The 21,861-nt window shown below is 47.2% G+C and overlaps 1 protein-coding gene across 1 annotated transcript in view; it reads right to left on the bottom strand.

Moving 5' to 3' along the window:
- Positions 1-435: 435 nt before the first annotated feature.
- Cdh17 (cadherin 17) overlaps positions 436-21,861 on the bottom strand; it is a 40,466-nt gene continuing 19,040 nt past the window's right edge. The window contains exons 10-17 of the mRNA XM_005362313.1: positions 18,763-18,839; positions 16,860-17,051; positions 13,413-13,657; positions 10,009-10,139; positions 7,403-7,642; positions 3,847-3,963; positions 3,602-3,715; positions 436-1,202 (exon numbers count right to left, since the gene is read on the bottom strand). Coding sequence (XP_005362370.1) covers positions 1,102-1,202; positions 3,602-3,715; positions 3,847-3,963; positions 7,403-7,642; positions 10,009-10,139; positions 13,413-13,657; positions 16,860-17,051; positions 18,763-18,839 — 1,217 coding nt within the window. The 3' untranslated portion in view covers positions 436-1,101. The remainder of the gene's footprint in view (positions 1,203-3,601; positions 3,716-3,846; positions 3,964-7,402; positions 7,643-10,008; positions 10,140-13,412; positions 13,658-16,859; positions 17,052-18,762; positions 18,840-21,861) is intronic.

The following is a 21,861-nucleotide window of genomic DNA, read 5'->3' as shown; positions in this document are numbered from 1 at the left end:
ATGGACGAAGGATCTCTCAGGTGGAGGGATGGCTTTCCGAGTCACAGTGCCTTCCCCAAGGCCCATGTGCATCTCTGGGGAGTCTGGACAGGACCTGCCGGGGTTCCATGCGCCTGGGAGCCAAGGCGTGCAGTGGTTTAAAGGTTTGTGCACCCTTCCTCTTAGAAACATGTGACAAACAACAACCATTGCTCTCTGAACCTACCTGCTCCCCCAACATACACATGCGCGCGCGGACGCGCAAACACACACACACACACACACACACACACTAAATGAAACAGAGAGATCAGAGAAATAGAAACAACTGAAACCAACATTTATTTCTGATTTTCCTAACCACTTCCAGGCGTCCTTGTTTCTGCCACATTATAAATATAAAACAAAACTTCAACGTACAAACAAAACATGTGCAGCATGTATGTAAGCGTGTAGTAGCGAGGAAACCCAGACAGCTCTTCAGTCCTGTGCCCAGGTTCATGAAGCCAATCACTCTGGAAACGGAGCAACTGCCTTGATACCTCCCCATGGTCTGCACTGTGGTCAAGCTGGAGGATCTCCATCCAAGATGGCTAAACTCAGAGAAGCTGCCCGCTTTTCTTTTCCCCGAGACTTCACTTTGTTCTTTTGTGTGACATATTCTAAATTCGGTGTAACACCAAAATATGAAGAGACACAGGGTGGAAGAGAACAGGAAGAAACGGAGTCTGGGAAGCTTGGAGGTGGCTAAGTGGCGGGTCTCTGAAGCACCAGCGGACAGGAAGTGCAATCAGCTCATCTGTCTCAGAGCACAAAGTTTAGGTTTTGTGGCTAAGGGTTTTGTGGAAGAGGAAAATGTCATGGGAAAAATGGAAAATAACTCTCGTGTCTACAGCACATAAAATATCTCAGCAGTATAAAATATTACAGGACAAGAGTGGCGTGCTATCAAAGAAATTATAGCTCCCATTCTGGATGACGCTGTGAGATTAAACAGCTGGGGCCCTGATATAGCACACGACGCATAAACTCTACAATTATACTTCACATTTTGGACAAAATTAAACAGCTGAGGCACTGATGTAGCACTTGGTGCATAAACTTGACCGTTTCTTTTCCGATTCAGCTTCTCAGAGGTTTGGCTTCAGGGGACTGAGGGTTTTCAACATTCCCCTTTCCTTCGTCTTTCTTCATGCGGTAGAACACCACTGCTAAAATCCCAGCTGAAAAGAGAAAGCTCAGGGTCAAACCAGCGCCCTGTCTAGATGGGCGACCGCAGCCACAGCGTCTTGGCAGTGGGAGTGGGCAAAGACTCGTGAGCCTCCACTTGGGGGGTTTAACGGTCTTTGTTGTTCTAGTGAGAACGCAGGGCATTCTCCGGCCTAAGTAACCAGATCACTTGCTCCCAGTGTGTAGGAAGCCCCGATTTATAATGAATCTGGACTCTGACAGGTTCTCTACTGGGAATAGAGAAGCTGGCGTCCTAACTCCTGTGACAGAAAAGCACATGGAAGAGTGTCTGAACTTTGTATGGACCCAAATGTTTATTCTAGTTTTCTTTTCCCAGAGAAAGGCGTTGAATCAGAACCAGAGAGCGACCACACCTGCCCACCCACCTAGAGCCCTCTTCCATTCTACCTGCAAAGCTTGCATCATTTCACGATTTAAAAACAGCTTTAATTTCTCAGTAAGGGCTTGGCATGCAGCCAGTGGTAGGCACTTGTCAGACACACCGTGGGGACCTTCCTAGCAAAGCCAGCCATCCCGAGGGACCTCGAGTGGGCTTCTGACTTCTCCTACCTCTCTGAACTGTTGCAAGATCACACCATGCTTTTAGGCCCTAATTGTAACTATCAGAGCCCAAAGGAAAGGGGGTTTACTTTAAAAAATTGCTCATCAGCAGTTACAGGAGGCACCATGGTGGAGGAGACAAGATGCTCAGACACTCGCTAACAATCTTGTGATAAGTCACACACCCCGTCTGAAAAGAACAAGGGTCTGAAATAAAAGGCCCTGTTAATTCTATTCCTGCATAGCCTCAAAACTCTGCACTCTTTAACTCAGAGTCGGATCGTGGAAGTGAGACCCTGGGAGGGAATTGTAACTTGGTGCACGAGCTCAATCCTCTCCAGGTGGGAAGGCAATGAGAGGTGAAAAGGCTGAGGGCGTTGAGGGGATGAAATCTCTCATACCTCGCTCTGAGCCTGAGGCGGGGAGCGACCTGAGTTCAAGGCCAGAATTAACTACAAAGAGGGTCCCTCTCTCAAAAGAAAGGAACTTCATCTCTGTTGCATGAAGTATGTGCAGCAGACAGTGGTTCTCAAGGAGGTCACCTGGTCACCATGCGTGATAAAGGGAGTGGCAGCCAGGCTGCCAAAGCCCTCCCATCTCATCCATGTTGTGAGGAGTTTGCACTGAAGAGCAGGGGGAGAGGGCGGTCCTTACAGGGCCCCGTGTTCAAGTCCAGCGTGACAGACTGGAACATGAGAGCATAGTATAGATATGAAGGGAACGGCTGAGAAGACCTTAGAGAAAGGAGGAGATGTGGATTATTCTGGGAGACAGTGTGAGACTGTGTTAATCCCTCAGTCATGTGCCATGAGTACCAAAGTGTCTTTCTAATCAACTACTGTGAGGTGAGGACAGTGGTAGGAGCGATGACTATTGGAGGAGGGGGGAAGGCCCTCCGAGAGAAGAGTGCTGCCCAGCCAGGAGGAGAGCCAGGGCTTTGCTGCAGTGAGATTACTCTGGATTATAAAGAACCAGGGTCCAGAGCCATTAAAGAAAAAAAAAAAACCCTCAAAGCAAAGGGAAACTCGGCAGCATTTCAGGTGTTGCAGTATCTTTGCTTCGAAGTCCACACCCCTACCTATTCCACCATGGGCAGGAGAGCCTGGGGCCTCTGTGAGCAAAGGGCCTTGCCTATCACAGTACCAATCCACAGAGTCCGGTGCCTGACCCTGCAGAGGGCAAGGACCACAACTCTTTCCCCTTCAGAAAAGCTTGCTAACTAGGCTCAAAACACAGCAATTTGTATGCAGAGCTTTATATGGTTTCAATCTTGCGTGTCCTCCGAAGGGCCCCAATTCAGCACTGCTAGCAGGTGGTAAAAGCTATAGTGAGCAGGAGTCTCCCCTAGCCCTCTTGAAGATGCACCCTCCAAGGGGACAGTAGGACCCTAGCCCCTTCCTCTCTCATCTGTTCCCATCTGGGAAGTAAGCAGCTGTACTCAGTAACGAGCTGCCCTGGCATGGCCCCTGAAGCAATGGGCCAGCCAGTCATGGATCAGAACCTCTGAAGCCACGACACAAAAAGGAACACGTTTTTAGAGTTGATTATCTTAGATGTTGCTTACTTAAATAAAGACTGATTAATACAAAGAGTTGCATGGTAAAAATGCCAGCGTGAAAATCTAAGGGTGGAAATGACGGGAGGAGGGAGGGCTTCTTCTGACAGCGTATCTCCCAATCAAGACACTGACAGGACTGACTGCTTGGTGCCTCCGTTACTAATCTAATACTAATACTAATCTAGTACTAATCCTTGGTTAGTACCCAAGCCAGGAAACCCCTAAGTAAGATGATATGATGAGCTCACTTTACAGCCCAGAAGTCACACTCACCAATGACCAGGAGGGTGGTCAGAAGTATACCGACTGCCATGCCCACCGTGGGTATCCCATCGTGGCTGCCTGCTTGCCGGAAACAGCTTCCTTCCACACACTGGCAGAAAGTAACTAAAGAGCAGAACAGTATTTGGTAGGGTAAGTTTTCAAGGGACTAGCTGCTGAATCCCACCGTGAAGACAAGCACTCCTCACACTGCCCATGGTAACAGGTTTTCCACGTCACGTACGCGGAGCCCCTACCTGACAAGGAGACGGTGCCTTGCATGGGTGGCTTCCCCTCATCGCTCAGGACAATCGGGATCTCATAAACACCTTCCTCGAAGCGTGTGTGCTTGGTGGAGAGTCTAGCATGAGTACCTGTCAGAACAGGGAGAAAACGGACTCCAGAACCCTTGCTTGGCAGGAATGATGCTCACTTTTGCATTGCTTGTAATGAGATGGGCTGGAACATAGCCTGACATAGGTGATACTTTGAGTAATTTAACTTCTATTTTTTTTCATGTTGCTTACCTTTAAAAACAGACTAAAGCATCCTTTAACTCCTCCCTTGCCTGTTTGTATCATCTTTCTCTCCTTCTTTTGTCTATTGCCCCAAGACTTCACAAGAGTCGGGAGGGTGAGACCTCCTTGTCTTGTTCCTGATGTTGGTAAAAATGATTCAAGGTTTTCTCCACTAAGCACGATGCTGGCTCTGGGCTTGCTACATATTGTCTTTGTTACACGGAGTTGTGTCCCCTGTATTCTTAGACCCCCCAGAGCTTTTATCATGAAGGGACGCTAGATTTTGTCAATGGCCTTTTCTGCATCTAGTGAGACAATTGCTGGTTTCTGTCTTTGGGTCTACTTATATGATGTTTGTTGATTTACGTACATGAAACCATCCACAAATCTCTGGAATTAACAACCAACCTGGCAAGGCATACTCGCTGGTACAATAACGGCATGGATATCAGAGGAGTATCCAAACACTTTCTGATTGTGATTGGATTTAAGGCCACTTAATGAGATGTAACCCATACCTAGCACTACTATTGGGTCCTGGGGCTAAGACCCTATGGCTAAACATGTCATGAATTATAGGGGAGAACCTGACATTATTATTTTTATAAATAGACATAGCATTAAATTATACAATCAAAACACATTGCACAAAATTCTCAAAAGACTAATTTTAAAAAGTAAAGCCGTTCATTGAGTTTTGAATAAATGATTTCTTGATAGAACAGCAATTCTATAAATTTGTTCCAAACACTGAAATAATAAGTATTGAAAATTTGCTCCTCAGAGAAATTCAGGTTTAAGCTTCTGTGACCTTTAACCCCAACATTTTAATCACGATAAATGCATAAACTTGTTTTCTGCTTCTACTGAAAGCTACCTTATTAACAAGTATGAAGTCACTGACTTTGAACTCCTGGCCAGCAGCACCATAGCCTATGTCTGCACAAAATGCATCTGGGACATCACAACGGCTTTGCTCTTAGGAACGCTAGAATGGCCCCAAAGGAGGGAAAAGCACTGTCTACAGAAAAAAATCACCAGTAGAAAGCACAAACAGCAAACACAAAGTAGACTACAGAAAGAACACCCATTACATCCTAAGAGACTGAAGCAAAGGGACGGGGTCACTTGCCTCTGCTGTGGCTGGGTACTGAAGCCTAAACACCTAGAACAGGTGAAACGGCTTTGGAAAGTGACAGCACCTGATCTTCGTCTTTTATGGATATTCAATACTACAACGATATAGTATTGTAAGGTAGGGGGAGTTTTCCTGTGAATTTTTCTGAAATTTTCAAGATTATCCATGCTGAAGAGGTGTTTTGAATAAATGGTGTTAGGACAATTAGGTATCCATAGTAAAAGCACAGCGCCTTGATTGTAGCCACTTGCCCTCCATAAACAATAGCATGAAATGGATCTTCTTTTAGTGACCTTGTGTTAAGTAAAGATGTATCATTTTTGGCTTTTTTCTTATTTTTTTTTTGTTTTCAATACATCCTTACTGCAGTTTCCCCTCCCTCCGCTCCTCCTCCGTTTCTCTACAGAGAAGAGCAGACACTTTTAAAACTCATACATTAAACAAGAAACCAATAACTCTGACTCTGATTCGTTTTAAGTTTTCTGTTTGAAAGATATTGCAATGGGAGCGGGAGAGGTGACTCAGAAGTTAAGAATGCGCACTGCTCTTGCAAAGAACCAGAGTGAGTTCCCGGCTCACCAAATCAGCCATAGCTACCCTAACTCCAGGCCAGGGACCCGGCGCCCTCTTCTGACCTTGCAGTCTCTTGCCTGCACACACAGGGTGCACAGTCCCAAGGCACACATACATAATAAAAAGTGAATCTTTAAAAACGTGGAGAAGGCATTGCTATAAAAATTCAATTTCCCGATAAAGCACACAATACACACACACATACACAACACACACACATACACACACGCATACACACACACATATACACACATACACACACAACACACATAAACACTCAACACACACATACATACACACATACAACACACACATACACACAACACACACACCTACAATTCAACGGATGCTGAAGAACCTAAGCTTGGGAACAATATTTGATCAGCTGCTTCACTGATGTACGGACGGCAGCTCACCACATGCAAAGAGAAGAGACTTGAAGCATTAGTCACTAGGGAAACACCAATCAAAAATATAATAGGAGACTGGTGCGCACCCACTAGAGGCTGTAATGAACGAAGCCTAGCAGGTGCATTGAGAGGGTGCTGAGCAGCTGAGCATCTCACCCGCTGGTGGGAATGTAAAATGCGAAGAACAAATTGGGAAATGGTTTGACCTTTGCTTAACCAGCAAAGCATTAGCCTGCTATGTGAGGTTGTCATCCAACTCCTTGGCATTCAGCTAAGACACAAGAAAGAGCACTCTCCTACCAGACACTTGTCCACACACGTGCCCAGAAGCTAACAATCGTCAAGAGAACAGACACTAAATTGTCATAGCACTAGGGCACAATGAAGAAAAGAAACTCTGGAACCCAAAACGGGAATGCAGCCCAACTAATCATACTAAGTGGAAGGAACGTTATGACGTTACAAAAATACACACAGATTTGTAGCCACAGAGAGATCGGTCGCTGGCTGAGAAAATGGGGTGGGCATAATGGAGTAGGCAGCAGTAATAAAAAAATAAGTTAAGGGGGCTGGAGAGATGGCTCAGCGGTTAAGAGCACTGGTTGCTCTTCCAGAGGTCCTGAGTTCAATTCCCAGCAAGCACATGGTGGCTCACAACCATCTGTACTGAGATCTGGCGCCCTCCTCTGGCATGTGGGCATACATGGAGGCAAAATGTTGTATATATAATAAATAAATAAATCTTTTTAAAAAAATAAGGTAAGACCAAACTTGAGAGTGGCAAAATATTCACTTGATTGTGCTGATCTTATATATATGATGACATATATATGTAAAGTTGTACACATTAATCAGGTGTGATTTACTGTACATGAATTATGTTTCAATAAAATTTATAATAAAATCTGTTTCTAAGTCTTCCCTGGAAATTTACAACTGATGTTCAAATTGTTCATTTATCCATGTACCCTAGCCAGGATGTACGCGGTGCCAAGCTTCCCTTCCCACAAAGCCTAGGGCTTTGAAGACTTTTCCTGTGTGTTCCCAGAGCGTGAACGGCTTTCTTGGAACAAGAAGAAATTTCCATGCTGAGTTAGAAAGCCGACCAAGGGGGGAAGAAGCTTTATTCCCCCATCCACCACTGACTTTTCTCCTTGTACATCTGATAACTCACCATTGATTTTGGAAACTTGCCAGTCATTTTGTAAGCTTTCTCTGCCAAGAGCGAATGTGAACTGGGACCTCCAAAGTGACTGCTGGTCGTCGTCTGTGACCTCAAAGATGAGACTCTCTGCAGCACTGAGGGGGTGGCAGAAGAACAAGCCGGTGTACTCCTTAGCGAGGCGTGGGGGGTTGTCATTCACATCTGTGAGGGCCAGGTGGAACTCTGCCTCGGAGCGCAAAGCGGACCCGCCTGAGAAAGCAAAAGGTTAGAACGTAATATCAAGCTTTCTCATCATCCTGCAGAAGGAAGCATGTTTCTCTTTCCTTTATAAAGAATCAATATTTAAACAGTCAAGTCTGTTAAAGTCGTAGAAAAAAAAAGCCTTTAGAATTACAGACCTAATTTTAGTACTGGTTAAAATGTTTAAATAGAACCTACAAGATGACTCAGGGAGTGAATGTACTTCCTGCCAGACCTGTGACATGAATTTAGACATGAAAGCTAAGTGGAAGAAGAACTAACTCCCAAAAATTGATTTTGGCGTGTATACACACAAAATGTAATAAAATGTTTTCAATGTTTAAATGGTAATACTGAGTGTGTGTGTGTGTGTGTGTGTGTGTGTGTGTGTGTCACTCAGAAGCTGCATACCTCCGCTAAATTCACACAGCTAGTGCCCACTGGAGACGGCGCTGGTCCGAGGCCACCAGCCACCAGCCGAACCCTCGATCACTTACCTCTGCCTTAGGCATCCTAACTCAGTTTCTAAGCTTCATGATTTTCAGCTGAGAAGCATGTGGCTTTGCGATGCTCTCATGTGTAAACAATGGTTGCACACATGTCGTCTGTCATGCTAGACTAGTGAAAACCATGTCCTCTGTTGTATGACCCGTAGCTCTGTGCTCTTGGGTAAACCAATTTCTCAATGCCTTGGTTTCTTTAACAGAGTATGGCCAATAACAGACACACACAGGAGGCACCCCGTGGCACAGCCGACCCGGACTGTCCTGGCCTAACCTCACGCAGACATGGCATCAATGGCTGGAGTCTACGTCCATTCTCCTAAGCTGTTTTCTGACTCCTGCTTTGATTCCGGGAAGCCCTGTTTTCTTGCTTTTCCTCAGAGATGACTTATTGTCATTAAGCCAAAGACGAGTCCCTGATGTCCTTGAAGTTGTTTGGTCTGTTTACGTTATGATCTCAGTGCCAACAGCTGACACCGGAATCGGGCTTTGGCTCACGGTCACAACCCATGAAACCTGTAAAAGGTGAGAGCCACTCAGGGAACTCGGGCAGAGTGCAGCGTGGATCCGTGTGGGTTCACGGGGAGGCCATGACCCCCTCGGACTTCCTGGGAGCTCTTACGTCACCAGTTGAACGTACACAACCAGAGAGCAGAATGCCCAGCGGCCACAGAGACAGGGCTGCCTCTCAGCAAGCTCCCACCCATCCGCTCCTACTTCCCCTGCAACAGCAGCCAGCGGTTCTGCGTCCTTGCTGTAGTTGAACGCGACTTTGGTCATTTTGGCTTCTCCAGCTTTTCTCATACATTTTTATGATTCCTTTCTCTGCTCCCTGTGTCTGCCTCTAACTTGGGGTTTTGCATTTTCTTTTCTTTTTAAATTGTTTCTGTGGAGCTATATATTTTTCTATGCTCTCCTCCCTTCCTCTCCCATCCCCTTCTACTGTCTCCCATGATCAGGGCTTTGCATTTTTAAAGTGTTTTTTTATTATTATTATTATTTTGGTCTAAAACTGTGTTTGTTGGGTAGTAATTTGTTCCACTCTCATCTTCTTTATAAGCTAAGCAGACACATTACCAGCTAATTAGAGTCCTTGACCAGCATAAGATCAACAGAACTCCTACTATAGGATGGAAAATTCCATTTAAAGATGCTCAATGTTTTAATCACCGGCCCTTTTCCTGGTTAGATTACTATTCCTGTGAGTTATCTTGATTTTAATTTTAATCGGGAAAATTTCCCTGACACTCCATGTCCAGAGTGATTGGACAACTTGTATCACAAATGAATTAAATAGGATGCAAAGATAACGCAGGGATGGTTCAAACATCTGGCGTATCTGTGCGCTTGCCTTCCCTCTCAAAACTATCCTGCCTCATCCAAGGAGCAGATCCCCTGATCCCCGACACCTGTTGGTGGTCCAGAATCCCCCAGGATGGACTCCTAGGTCACTGCTGGTGGACAGCCTTGTATAATACCTTCCGCGTCAGAAAATTGCCTGTTTCGTAGAAGCCCTCAATCCCGTTTGAGGAGGTAGTGAGAGAGGTTAGCTAAGAACTCTAGAACTTTCCTAGAAGTGACTCTAGTCCCTGCAGGAAGCTAGAGATGACAGCATCCCTGTTACCCTGGTAGTCTCAGAGTAACTCACCTGGTAGAAACGCAGATTAGCACAGGCGTTCTCTATCGCAGCCATTAAGGAGTGCACGCACATACACGCACGCATGCGCACATGCAGGTGCGCCTTTGTGCCCGTCTCACCTGGCTTTAGGGTTGTACTCAGCCGTGGTTTTTAACCTCATCAATTTTCTTGCCTTCCCTCTCATTTTTGTTGGTATTTTCCCTGATGATCTGTTTCAGCTTGGTTTTGCTCACCTATTTCAGTGGCCACCACGCGTACCCGATACAGACTTTCTGTTTCCCTGTCCAGTGGGGCGGCACTAAATATCTCCCCGGTGACGGAGTCGATTTTAAGCCAGCCTCTCCTGTCGCCGCTCAGGGAGTATCTTCCATGAAGGGAAGAGCAGAAGAAAACACGTTACTTTATATGAAAACGAAAGGTGGTCTGTGCATTTATACTACGACAATATAATGCCCCAATCAGCATCTCCGTTACGTGTCTCTCTTCGGAAGAACTGTCTTACAGCAGTTCTCAACCTGTGGGTTGTGACCCCCTGGGGGTCAAGTAACCCTTTCACAGGGGTCGCCTAAGACCATCAAGAAACACAGATATTTATTTACATTGTGATTCATAACAGTAACAAAATTACAGTTATGAGGTAGGAACGAAAATAATTTTATGGCCAGGGGTCACCACAACAGGAGGGACTGTCTTAAAGGGTCACAGCTGTTCTACAACATGGTGCTGGGATTGTTATGTATGGCAATGTGACAAACTGGCAGAAAAGTTACATTTTCCTGGCAACAAAGGTTTCAAACTCAAGTAATCGTCTTCTGAGATCTTTCAGTACAACACCCCCCCCTCCAAGGAAACCTGAGCAGCTAGCTCTCTGTGGGAGACAGGACGGCTGGTGGCCCAGTGAACCCTCACTAAAGAAACATCAGTTTAGGCAGGCAGGACCAAGGCAAGAGTTGATGAAAGCGGACTTCAGACACACAGATAATTCCCGTAAAGTGTAGTGGAGACCGTGTAAGAGATTAGAATCACGAGAAGGTTGATTGGACGGAGGAAAGCCTTTCTGAAAGAGATGCTGACACGGGCAAGAGGCTGTCTCATAGCTACGTCAGCCACGGAAGAGAGACCAGGACCGTCCTGGTCCATGCACAGTGTGTGAATAGCGTGGGCAGGCAGGGACAAGAGAGATGAGGCCACAGAGGCAGGGAGAGCCAGGCTGTAGAAGGCAGAGGCAGCCATCAGGCTGTGTTGCGTGGAAGGTGACCTGGCTGGAACCGTGTCTTCAAGAGAACTCACTGGTAGGTGTAGACAGATTAATTTGAGAGAAGCAAGTCTTGCCTGAGGAGAAGCAATGAGTGTAGTCTTTGTAAAGTGTCATGCCACGACTGTCTACAGCTTATGCCACTTACTCCCAGGCCTGGAAATGTCACCTCAATAAAAACTTAATAGGAGTTAAAGCATTGCATGCATGCGTGGCTTCAAAACATTTTTCTTTACGTTTTTAAATTCTGTTTGCCCACATGTCCAGGAATAAGAATGCTTAATTTTATATTTAGTCAAATTAATTTTCCTTGGTATTTTTTTAGCATGCTGGATATGTCAAGTACTGTATTCATGTTTGTGTGGGGGTGAAAAACGAGAGCTCCTTGGTAGTTGGGACCTCTCCCTAAGAGAAGCGAGAACCCCCAGCCAGGGTCTGAAGAGCAGCTGGACAACTGGTTTGCTTTGTTGTAAAGGCCCTTGTGGGCGGCGGTCCACAAGTTGACTCAGATGGGTAGGTAGGGGCTGGTGGGAAAGGCTGGGTTCTAGAAAAGATAGCAACGCCTTGGACCACACCGGAAGTAGTCAGAAACACTTGGGTTCTGGATCCGTGTCAACAAAGGGGTCGATAATGTTGGAAGCTGGGCTGGACTGGGTCTGTTGGTGCTGATGGGCTCTCTGGGTACCCAGCTGGAGAGTTAAATGTCTCAGCCCACAGCTTTGGGATCTGTAAAGTTAGATCTTGCCCGCCGTGTGCACCTGGGCTGACTTGATTAAGCCTCGTTTGTTTGCTCTCCAGAAGTGGACTTTACAGAACACCCCTTCCCTGTCTCCCTTTGTCCACCTCATCTTCTGACTGCAACTCTGTGGTTTTATGTCCTAAACCAGTTTTTGATCCATCAGAGGAATTTCTTTAAAGGTGTTTTTCTCTGTACTGACATGCACATACCTCTCTGACCAGTAATTGCATCAATTTATTTTATCTTTTAATTACTACCAATCATTTTTGTAGCATTCTCATGAAGGATGTAAGTCATCTCTTAAACAATGATGGGCGGTGGAATTAGATACTTTGGACCCCCTCATGACTTGCGACTCAGAAGAATGGCTTCGTTTCCACAACGAATAATGCTGTTTAGCCCTTACTAGTTGGTAGCTTTACTCCTTAGCATGATATGGATGATGTGAGCATTGCCCCCCCCAAAAGTCCTCGTGTTAGAAGCCTCTTTCTCAGGTGGTGAGTTTGTCATGTGCAGGACCTTTGAGAGGGAGGGCCGAATGGGCTGTCCTTCGGTCAATTGGGAATATGCCCTTCTTGCGGCACTGTGAGACCCAAGCGGCTCCGGATTCCTGCCTGCAGTCGGATTCTTTCCCTTTGCTGGTATTGCTGTTCTGCTAATAACCACGCAAGGTCTTCACACTCTTCCCGTGCTGGTGTTGCGCCCGTAAGTGTCCAGAGCTATGAGCTAAATAAACTGCCTTTTGGAATAAAGTTACCTGCTTCACACTTTCTATTATAGTAAGCAAGCCAGTAATACACTCCATGCAAGACTATCAGTTAAGCCCATACCACTGAACCTAAGTGTCCACAGAACAGCTCACTAGGAAGGAAGAATTGTGGAGAATCTTAAATATTGGCCATTTGTAGCTATATGCACCAGTCAAGTCATGCTGAAGTATTTGCCGTATATGTTCTGGACAATATTGTACAATACAAGCAGAAGAACTGGGTTCAAGTCCTATCTATGCTTACTAACCATGTGGTCTTTAAGATCATATAGATATTATACAAATGCATATATGTGCATGTGGTAGGTAAATAAATCGTTGTACATTATTGAGACCAATGCATGTGGGGGTTGTCGCACCAAAAATGAAAAGAAAAGATTGAGAATAGTTGAGATAGAAATATGTCCATACGCTTAGCATCTCACCTCAAGGACTGACTGGTCCCCCTGGGAATGCTGCCCCAGACTAGCTCTCTGGAGGGAAGGGGCGCCAGAGATCCCCACATCTAAGACAATCCCTTCGGCCTGTAAGGTGGCCTTCTCTACTCGATTGGGCTTTTACTTCTTCAATCCACTTTCCCTCAGAAACTTTCTCCAGAACCCCAATAGTTCAAACACAGTGACTGGTTGGGGGGGGGGGACCTCCTGACTTTACCAGACCTCAGCTGAGACCTGCATCAAGGGAAAAGTGAATGGCACCTGATGCCATGTGTCTGAAACACCGAACCAACGCCAGAGACCTTGCTTCTGATTTCTGCTCCATGGCTCAGTCATGCACCCGGAACACACTGCTTCTCCATCTTCCCAGCCCTCCTGAGTCCCCTAGCTGTGGTGGCAGCATGCAAGTCGGCCTGCACAGCCCTCCCCTCCTTTACCTCATAGCCAGGCCTTCGGGGTCCCTGGCAGTGACATTGCCCAGTCTGGTGCCTACAGCAGCATCCTCACTGACTTTTGCTTGGAATATACGTTGGGAAAACACAGGCGCTTCGTTCACATCCGTCACAGTCAGCCTGAACGAGGCATAGGAGCTGGCATTGTAAGATACCCCAGACACCAGGGGCTCGGGGTTTTCCGCTTTGAACACAATGTTGGCAACCGGTTGGGCTTCAAAATCGAGAGCCTGTGGAGGAGAGAAAAAGAGGAGAAATTAACCTTGGAGTGAACAGATCACTTAAAGGATTCAATTCTTTAAACACTCATAGTCTTAACCGAAACCCCTAAATCATAAGCACAATGAGAAACCTGGGAGAGAGAATCATATCAGCCATGGTCACCTGAAGTAAAACCTAAGCAGCAACGAGGTTTGTTTAACTGTGGGAATGTGAGAGGAGAGGCTGGTCGTAGAAACTAGTGCCCACTGATTGCCAGGCAGGGGCTCTCAATGACTTAGTGAGCCGATGATCAATGACCTAATAGGACTCTTCTGTGCTCAGAAGTCCTGGGAATCTCTCCGAATGCCAGAAGGTGACAAAAGTGCTGTCCAAACAAGGTATGAACCCAGGAAACCCAGCAGGAAGGAAGAACCCTCTAGAAAGTCAGGACAAGACGACAAGAACAGATGGGACTCCAGCTGATGCGCCAGCCTGCCGTGACAAGAACACTAATCCAGACTCAAGCGGACAACCCCACAAGTGTCTACACACCTAGGCAAAGGAAGCCGTCACCCTTGCCACCACAGCCCTGAGACCCTGCCTAGTTTTCTCATCTGCCACTACAGCCCTAGAGGTACAGGGGTCAGGCGGTGAGACCTGGTGTCTGCAGATGAAGGGGGACACTGTGGTGCTAGAACAGAACACATGGGCAAAAAGAGAAAGATGACAGAGACGCTAGACATCAAGACGGAGACCTAGGGCTTTATTCCTGACCTGCAAGGTCAGGCCGTGTTTCAGAAGTGGTCCCTCGATGCTGATTCCATGGAGGGACCGGAACAAAGGGAGTGGTTTACTGCTGAGCAGCTGGGCTCTCTGCCCAGCTTGCACATCTGCCTGACTTGACCATGTAACCAGACCTGCTGCAACAAGGAAAGTTAGAAACGGGGGGCACTAAATTAGCAACTCAGCAAACCCTGCTGAGTCCATCCACGCGGGCTTTCACAGCACTGGGGACCAGAAGCCCAGTAAAAAGACCTATGGGGACACGTTCATCAGAGAAGCGGAAATCTGCCTTTGTCCAGAGAGTCCCTCTGCACCGACTGCCTCAAAGGTGAAGCCGCGGGTTTAGATTCAATCTGGGAACAGACAGCATGTCGAGACCAAGGGTCGGGGACAGGACACATCACATTTTCACCGCACAGAAACCTTGTGCATACTGGCTTTCCAGCTGATGCCCGAGCTAGTTACAACGCCCATGACACAGGAATTCCAAAGTACTACCTACAGTAGGGAAGGGGCGAACTTTCATATCCAAATAAGCACCAAAGCAAACTCCAAATTTCAGGAAAGGAGGTCTCAGGGGAATTACTAATGTACCAGAAAGAACTAATATAATAAACAACACCAAACACCATTCCTCATTACTGACACACCAGCTCAGCCCTGAGAGCCTGACCATCCACTACCCCGTAGGGGTCAGAGAAGATGGATAAAGAAAATGTAGCGCATTTACACAATGGAGTATTACTCAGCTGTTTACATCATGAAATTTGAAGGCAGCTGGATGGAACTAGAAAAGATCGTTCTGAGTGAAGTAACCGAGGCCCAGAAAGACAAACATGGAAGGTACTTATTCATAAGAGGTTACTAGCTAGCTGTAAAGGCTAACCATGCTACAATCCACAGACCCAGAGAGTCTAGGTCACAAGGAGGGCCCAAGGTGGGCACAGAGGGATCTCAGGAAGGGGGAAACAGAAGAATTTTTGTGGGTAGACTGGGGGCAGGTAGGAATGGGAACATGAGGGATCACGCTGGGGGGCAGGGGGAGAGCGCTAAAAGAGTCAGACAACCGGAAAGAGAGGGCATTTAGGGAGAGGTAGAAACCTGGTACAAGGGAAACTCCCAGAAATCAACAAGGAAGCCCACAGCTAAGACTCCTAGCAATAGTGGATGTGTAGCCTGAACTGGCCTTCTCCAGTGACCAGGCAGGACTGTCAGTGGAGGGATTTGGATGACAGCCCAGCCACACAAACTTTGACCTGCCTATGCCTCTGTGTGTGTTAAGTTGGGGAGGGGTATAGAGATGGTGGGAATGGCCAACCAATGACTGCTCACCACAAGAGTGGTGCCTGGGCTATCAAGACTCTGAGGCTGGATAGTCCAGAGACCTAGGATAGAACCAAACACTATTGGAGGGAGAAAAAAGTCAACATAAAGACGCCTAACGATATTCTGTTATACCCAAAGATTGGTGACTACCCCAGCTGTCACCAGAGAGCCTTCATCCAGTGACTGATGGAAACAGATGCAGAGACCCACAACCAAGCATTGGGCCAAGCTCAGGGAACACTGCTGAAGAGAGAAAGGAAGAATTGTACAAGCGCGTGCGTGCCGCACACCGCGCCCCGGTGTCTGAGCTCTGTGCGCTGGCACCCAGTTCGCGAGCTTCGGGCAAGGGAGCTGGAGGTTAAAATACAAAGACACACACAGACAGAGAGACAGCGACACGGGTCATCCTTGAATTCCCCAAGAATGCCCCCTTTATTGTGTTCAGGGGCAGATTATATAGAGATAGCCACGCCCCAGCCAAACCCACCAGAAACCACTCTCCTGCCATCAGGAACTCCTGAAGGTCTCGTGCTCAGAGCAGCTGTAGGCACTCAGATCAGGGGATTACAAGAAATTCAGGATCTGGGGCCTCACTGCTCCCAACACGCGCGCGCACACACACGCGTGCGCGCGCGCGCGCGCGCGCGCGCGCGCGTGTGTGTGTGTGTGTGTGTGTGTGTGTGTGTGTGTGTGTGTGAAGGACATCACAAGGAAACCTACAGAAACAACTAACCTGGCCTTATAGGAGTTCACAGAGTCTGGACTGACAGCCAGCGAGCCCTTATGGGACCAACCTTGGTCCCTTTGTAGCCTGTTCTGCTTGTGGGACTCCTAGCAGTGGGAACAGGGGCTGTTCCTAACGCTTTGGCTGGCTTTTGGGAACCTATTCCTCATAACTGGCCTTGCCCAGCCTTAATACAAGGGGAGGAGCTTAGTCTTACTGCAACTCCATAGGCCATGCTTTGTTGATACCCATGGGAGACCTGCCCCTTTCTGTACAGAAACAGAGGAGTGAAGGTGGGGGGCTCAGAGAGGATGTGGGGAGAGAATGGGAGAAGAAGGAGGATGTAAAAACAATTGAATAGATTTAATTAATAAAAAATAATCAAGTGGGCTTTCTACCTGTTTAATGGTGACGTATCCGGCATTGGTCTGGGGGTCAGTGACGACTTCCAATCTCCCCTCGGGGTCTCCCTCTACAATCTTGTAGAGGATTTTAGAGCTCCCGGTGAAGGGTTCATCCTCATCCGTGGCTTCGATGACCAGGATGGTGGATCCAATGGCCGTGTCTTCAGGGAGAGTCATGTTTCCATACTGAGGAAGAAATGGGGAGGGGAAAGGAAACAGGATGTCTGCTGTCACTGAGCTCAACTGCCAAACTCAAGCGTCTCTAAGTCCAAAACAGAGGTCACAGCTGACACTAACACCCAGCACAGGTTCCCCTGATGAACATGTTACAGGTGGTTTACCATCGTTTGTACCCGTGAACTGAAGTCTATGCCAAGGAACATACCATCTTAGACATTCTAGAAGGATTCTAAAACAGATTTCCCCTCCAACATCCAACATGCTTAAGAACTATAACTATTTGGATAATCATGATATAAATAGCTGTAGTACGTAAAATGTCTCTGATGTGACAGGTACTTCTAATGCTTCAATAAATTAAGTAACCGACATTAGGAGCTCAAAACACTGACCTCAGAGTTGGCTACAAATCCTAACCTTGCTATTTGTCAGTTGAACAATGGGAGTTATCACATTTCTTCCTAGACAGGCTTGATGGCTGGTCTAAAGAGAAGATGTAACCCACTATTTGAAGACAGGATGCCAGTGCGTAGGAAAGATAGCAGCACAATGCCCTAGAGGGCACAAACTTACCAGTGACATTTGACAGAGGAGCCAAGGGCCAGCATGGTCAGCCCCGCCCAGGACAACATGGTGTGATCATACCCAGAGCTTCAAAGCCCATGTTCCCATAAAGCATTCTGACTCCCCCAAAGCCCCAAGATCCACTCTTTCCCACATCATGATCTCAAAAATGGCAACAGCCAGGGTCCGAGAGAGGATGCTGGCAGCAGCGTAAGCAAACTCTTTCTCTCTAGCCTAGAGTGCAACTCCGAGCTTTAAACTCCGCCCTGCAGAGTTTTTCTGCTCAATCTTCTTGACCACTGTCTGGTAAAATGCAGGGCAGTTGAAACACTAGGAAGGAATAAAATGCCCTGGAGGATCTAGGCTGAGAAGAAATGAGTCCTTTATTTCACGCTTACTTAACCCCAGTGCCTTTTAGACAAGCTAGGTCTCATCGCACTTCTTCTGGTGCTGAGCCTTACCATAAATCAATTCCTTCCTTTGTCCCTGTGTTGATTAATGGACATCATCAGAGGGCTATGAGCTGCCTCAAAACTGACTTCTAACATAACAAGCTAGCCAAAGGGTCTTTAGTCTCCCTTGAGCTAAATAAACCAGGACATCCCTTTTAAGGGTGCGATGGTAATGTACACCATGACTACAGCGTTCACCTTGATGTCCTTCCTATACTGATCCTTCTGACTCTATGCCCAATTCTAATTCTTGCGAATATATGGAACATATTCTTTTGGGGCCTTTCCCCCTTTCCTATTGCCTGATTAAATACAAAATGAGTTAAAGTTGCCAGGATTTCTGATGCTATTTTTTTTTATCCCAAATGCTTGGATAAGATCAAGTAGCTCTCTAACTACTGTCTATTGCATGCGAGACTCTGTGACAAGCCACAGGCAGCCATTCACCTCCCAATCTGAAGAAGATTGGGGCTGTAGAGTCTGAGCAGCCTTTGGAATGAGGCACTGCTGGCAGGCATTTGTAAACAGACATTCCCAGATATTATCAGTACATCCTAGTGTCCCTGGAGACTAAAGATGCTAAAGATGGTACCTGGCTTTGCTTGGTGCATTGGCCAGGCTACCAGCCACTTTGTCTGTGTTTTTATTTAAATCAAACAGCAATCAAAACAAAGATAAAGCAAATGGTGGCATCTACTCACGTCTGATACTTTGAAGATGGGAATCTGATCATTGATATCGATAACGTGGACTTGCACAAAACAGAGGGTCTGGAAATCTGAAAACCAAAATCATAGCACAGAATTCTCACTGGAAAGAACACATTGGCATCAGGACTTGGCAAGGAAATATTGGCACATGGTGTGACAGTCATTGTGACGGTTTCACAGTTCATGAAAATGGAGGCTGCTCTGCTCACTACCTCACCCACAAGCAGGTCATCAAGGAGATGTGGAAGCTGGACTGGACCCTGAGATGCATCCCTGAGCTTCCTGCTGCCCCATCCAAGGGAGGGCCTTTTCACCATACAGGATGGCTGCTTTCCTGTGAAGCAGCTTCCCTTCCCTACAGGTGGATGCTATGTACTCTCTGAAGTCCAAATCAAAATTCTCCTTCCAGGGATGCAGCTGAGCATCCCACAGGCTGCCTTCCCTTCTCTGAATACATCTGCCCAGCATCAGCCCCACCCGGCAAGGTAGAATGGTCCAAGGCCACCAGCGTTCCTCTCCTTCAAGTAAGGGAAAAGGTGGCATAATTCACCTCCAAGGGAGGCTAAGAGGTAGCTCACAGAACCCTGGGGAAATGGCACAGGCTCTGAGGGTGGTTTGACAGGTCAAGGACCAGTCTGAACCAGCAGTTGGCTCCTAGATCCAAGATGAGTAGATGAGCATGCTGGTAAGTGTGTTGTGGGGGGGCCTTCTGGGGAGAAAGCCAGAATGACAGAAGAGAGTAACTTATTCAGGGTTACATCTCTTGAACTCTAGCACAATGCGCTCGGCTCTGGCATCCCATTATTTGAATTCTGGCTTTTCCATACCCCAGGTGAGAGCATGAGAGTGTCACCGTGTGTCTCTGTGCCTCGTCAGCTCATCTATGCAATGTCTTCCCTGTGCCCTGCTAGCTTTTCATTCTGCTCCATGCTCAGATCCAGGCTGTATGAACCTTATCGGTGACACCCTTGTTCTTCCACTAACAGCTGGTCTCCGCCAGAGTGACTAGGCTGGAAACTGGAGGAAGGACAAGAAGAAAGAGGTGGCATGTCCCTCTTCCTGTCTCCTGAAGTCCTTTCAGGCTTCGGGGTGGTGAAGCACCCCTACTCCCACCCCTCACTCCCCCACATCCTGCCTCTTGTTAGCTTCCCTCCGCTGTGCATCCTTTAAACTATTCTGGCCGCCTCTTTGGAGAAAACCTTCCTCTTCCAGCTGTCCTCCTCGCTGATCTGCCCACATAATCACCCCCGGAGCTTGTGCTTAAAGCATTAACCAGGAAGCTGAATACAATCTCTAATCTGATTATAACCAAACAGATATTGATGAGAGTTGGAGCTGATCCCCAGAACATTTGCAGATAGAAATGGGTTGGTGCATTAGTGCTAGTCTCTGCAAAAGCCTTGTTTGGGACTCGATGGGCTTCCTGCTTACCAGGCTCTTTCTTCTTAATGTGTGCACATGCACATATACTCTGTGTGTGTGTGTGTATGCGCATACGTGCACACACAAAGACAACCTCCAGTGTCGTTCCTTAGGGGCTATCCACCTTCTTCTTGATATGGGGTCTCTCACTGGCCTGGAACATGACAAGTGGGCTAAGCAGGCAGGGCATGAGTTCCTGGGGAAAATTTTGTTGTCTCTAATTCCCCAGTCCTGGGATCACAGATGCATGAGACAAAACCCTGCTCATTTGATGGATGCCCAAAAAGACCAGAGAAGGATGTTGGATCCTCTGGAACTGGCAGTTATGAGCCACCCACTATGGGTCCTAGGAACCAAACAGGGGTCACTCTGGAAAGCAGCCAGGGCTTTTAACCCCTGAGCCATCTTTATGGCCCCTATATTCTCACATGTATAAACTACTTCAGGGTCTGATGTCTTTGCACATGGAATCCCCACTCTTCTGTAAGTTTTCCTCCAAAACTTAGCTCACCTAAACTTTCGGGGTGAGGTAAACTAACCTTCTGACAGCCTTGCCTGCTCTCGCTCATCCGTGGGCTCCATTATGTGTGTCCCTACAACTTGCTGGCTTCGATGTCCATCCTCCTTGACAAAAGGAGCACTCCCTTCAGGACAGATGCTGGGTCTTGCTCATCTGTGCACTGCTAATGCCTTGTGTGGTACCTTGGCAAGGCAAACAATCAGACACTGAAAGTGTGAGCGGCCATTAGTGTGACTCTGCCACTTCCCCACAGATAGGGGGTTTACTGCATTGTTCAACATAGTGCTGAACAGCATCAGACCCTCACTATGAGTTGAGTTACTAGCTTTTCTGGGAACTTGAAAGACAGGCATTTTGTACTGGAGCTTGCTAAACCCAAGTTCTCCCAGGATATCCACAACTTTAGAAAATCTAAAGATGAGACCTACATATGAACCAATGTTCTTTCTTCCCCACACCTGTGTAAGCTGTGGTCCTCAGAAAACAATTACAGAACTGTTTCATAGAACAGTTACCTCCTAGGAGTCTGAGAGCCCCAGAAATGGTGCCACATTTGTCTGTGGATGTGGAGATAGGTTTGGGAACAGGAAGTTTCCATGAGACTCCTCTGCTCCTACAGAGGTTAAGAGCCACCCATTTTGAGAGTCTACAAGGATTAAATGTCTCCTGGTATTGTGCAGCAGACACCGAGAAGCAGACAAGAAAGGGTACAACTCTCCAAAGACATTTTCTCTACCACTTTTATACGCGGGTACTTTAGGTCTGAAAGTAAGGACAGGGAAAGAGAGGTCGTGCTTCTGTTTTGGTAGCCAGGAAACTGTACCTGGCGGACTTGTAACAACCAGACTAACAGCCTGGTGGCTGCCCGGTTATGCTGCGCCCAACACTGCATTTGCACCAAGGCCTCATCCCCATAGGCTGCCCCCAGCCAATTCCTGAACTAGCATTGATGTAAAAACAGCCCTATCCCCAGAGCTAATGACAGCGTTTGGAATTCTCCTCAGATGGTCCCTGGTCCAAAACATCCCCATCAGTGCTCCCTCCATCACGGTCTAGAACATCCCTGTCAGTGCTCGCTCCATCACAGTCAAGAACATCCCCGTCAGTGCTCCCTCCATCACGGTCAAGAACATCCCCGTCAGTGCTCC

The sequence above is a fragment of the Microtus ochrogaster genome, linkage group LG5, assembly GCF_000317375.1.
Source record: "Microtus ochrogaster isolate Prairie Vole_2 linkage group LG5, MicOch1.0, whole genome shotgun sequence".
In the NCBI taxonomy this organism is placed as follows: Eukaryota; Metazoa; Chordata; class Mammalia; order Rodentia; family Cricetidae; genus Microtus; species Microtus ochrogaster.
This window is presented reverse-complemented; position numbering and strand designations above follow the sequence as displayed.